Source organism: Musa acuminata, chromosome BXJ3-10 (assembly GCF_036884655.1).
Source record: "Musa acuminata AAA Group cultivar baxijiao chromosome BXJ3-10, Cavendish_Baxijiao_AAA, whole genome shotgun sequence".
Lineage (NCBI taxonomy): Eukaryota > Viridiplantae > Streptophyta > Magnoliopsida > Zingiberales > Musaceae > Musa > Musa acuminata.
In genome coordinates, this window is record NC_088358.1 from 11,890,146 (window position 1) to 11,891,952 (window position 1,807).

Genomic DNA, 1,807 nt, shown 5'->3' on the forward strand with positions numbered 1-1,807 from the left:
CCCCGAAATGCTTCAGCGTGCTGGCCAGTTCGTCGTCACGGAGACATGGATGGCTGGGAAGCGGGAGGAGCACAAAAAAGTGAAGTCGGAGCCGCCCCGATAGCAACAACCCGCCGCGTCCCATCGTAAGTTGGACAGATCCAACCCAAGGCCTCCTCTCCCCGCCTTGAATTCGTCCCGAACGGAAATTTTTCTCCATGAGAAGGGGAAGGGACTACTCAAGGAGCCCCACCCAATGAGGAACCCGCGAAAGCTCGCGGACCGTTCAAAATACTACCGCTTCCACCGGCAACATGGGCACGACACTGAACAGTGTCGTGAGCTAAAAAGGCAAATCGAGGAGCTCATCCGCCGAGGGCACCTCGGCCACTACCTTCTGCCGGACAAAGAGCTATCCCCTCGCCCGAAGGGTCCCGTCGAGCGACACATCGATGTAATCGCTGGCTGCCCCGCATCGGGGGGGGGGGTGTGTGCGCGGGGCTCCTTGTCGGGAAGAAAGGCAGACGTAACCCCTGGACACGGGCCCGAGCCCGAAATCACCTTCCCGACCGGGGTATCCGAGCGACCCGAACACGACGACGCCCTTGTGATATCGGCTAGGGTAGCCAACGTGCAGGTAAGAAGGATCATGGTCGACACTGGGAGCTCGGCCGATATACTCTACTTCGACGCCTTCCAGAAGCTTGGCTTGGCCAGGGAGAACATGAGGCCAATGAGTTCAGCGCTCACCGGATTCACAGGAGATTCGATATCACCTCTAGGGGCTATTACTCTGCCCTTGACCCTAGGGGTCCCACCGAGGTCGAAGACGGTGATGACCACCTTTTTGGTGGTCGACCTTCCCACTGCTTACAACGCCATACTCGGACGGCCGACCCTCAACAAGGTCAGAGTCGTCGTCTCGACCTACTACCAAACCATCAAGTTCCCGACTCACGCTGGGGTCGGAGAAGTTACGGGAAGCCCCCGAGAGTCCAGGCAGTGCTACCTGACCACCGTTTCACTACACAAGAGGACTAGGATCGAGCCGCTGCTGGAAGATCCGCGGGAAACAAAAAAACCAGCCCCTCATCCCGAGCCAAGGGGGTCCACCGTTGATATACCATTACAAGAAGCCCGGCCTGACCGGACGGTCAAAGTTGGTTCAGAACTACCCGAACAGGAACGAGAATAGCTCGTCGGCCTCCTGCGGGAAAATGCCGACATCTTCGCCTAGTCCCCATCTGACATGACGGGCGTCGATCCAAGCGGCAGGCCCCTGACCGGCAACGTGCCATACGAGAAGAGGTGGCCCGTCTCTTAGCGGCAGGCTTCATAGAAGAAGCCAGATATCCCCAATGACTGTCCAATGTGGTCCTTGTGAAAAAACACAATGGAAGCTGGAGGATGTGCATTGACTACACTAGTCTCAATAATGCATGCCCGAAAGACTACTACCCCCTCCCGAGGATCGACCAACTGGTCGGCGCAACGGCCGGACACGCATGCCTCTCTTTCATGGATGCCTATTCGGGATACAACCAGATCAGGATGGCACCCGAAGATAGAGAGCATACGGCCTTCCTCACCGATCAAGGGGTGTACTTCTATAAGGTCATACCGTTCGGGTTGTAGAACGCCGGGGCCACATATCAGAGAACGGTGAATAAGATGTTCGCCCATCAGATCGGGAGGAACATGGAAGTTTATGTGGATGACATGATCGTGAAAAGCCAGGAGGCTGGAGCACACCTTGCCGACCTAAACGAGGCGTTCGCCATGCTACGCAAGTTCGGTATGCGACTTAACCCCACAAAATGCGCCTTTG

General features: G+C 56.8%; 1 protein-coding gene across 1 annotated transcript; it reads left to right on the plus strand.

Moving 5' to 3' along the window:
- The first annotated feature begins 235 nt into the window (after positions 1–235).
- On the plus strand, positions 236–1,174 carry LOC135650594 (uncharacterized). Its single transcript, XM_065170077.1, has one exon. It carries the CDS (start codon positions 236–238, stop codon positions 1,172–1,174), a length of 939 nt encoding a protein of 312 aa, XP_065026149.1.
- Positions 1,175–1,807: the final 633 nt, after the last annotated feature.

Excerpts from the sequence above, each read along its gene's own strand:
- LOC135650594 (XM_065170077.1), top strand. The coding sequence starts at position 236 with ATGAGGAACCCGCGAAAGCTCGCGGACCGTTCAAAATACTACCGCTTC.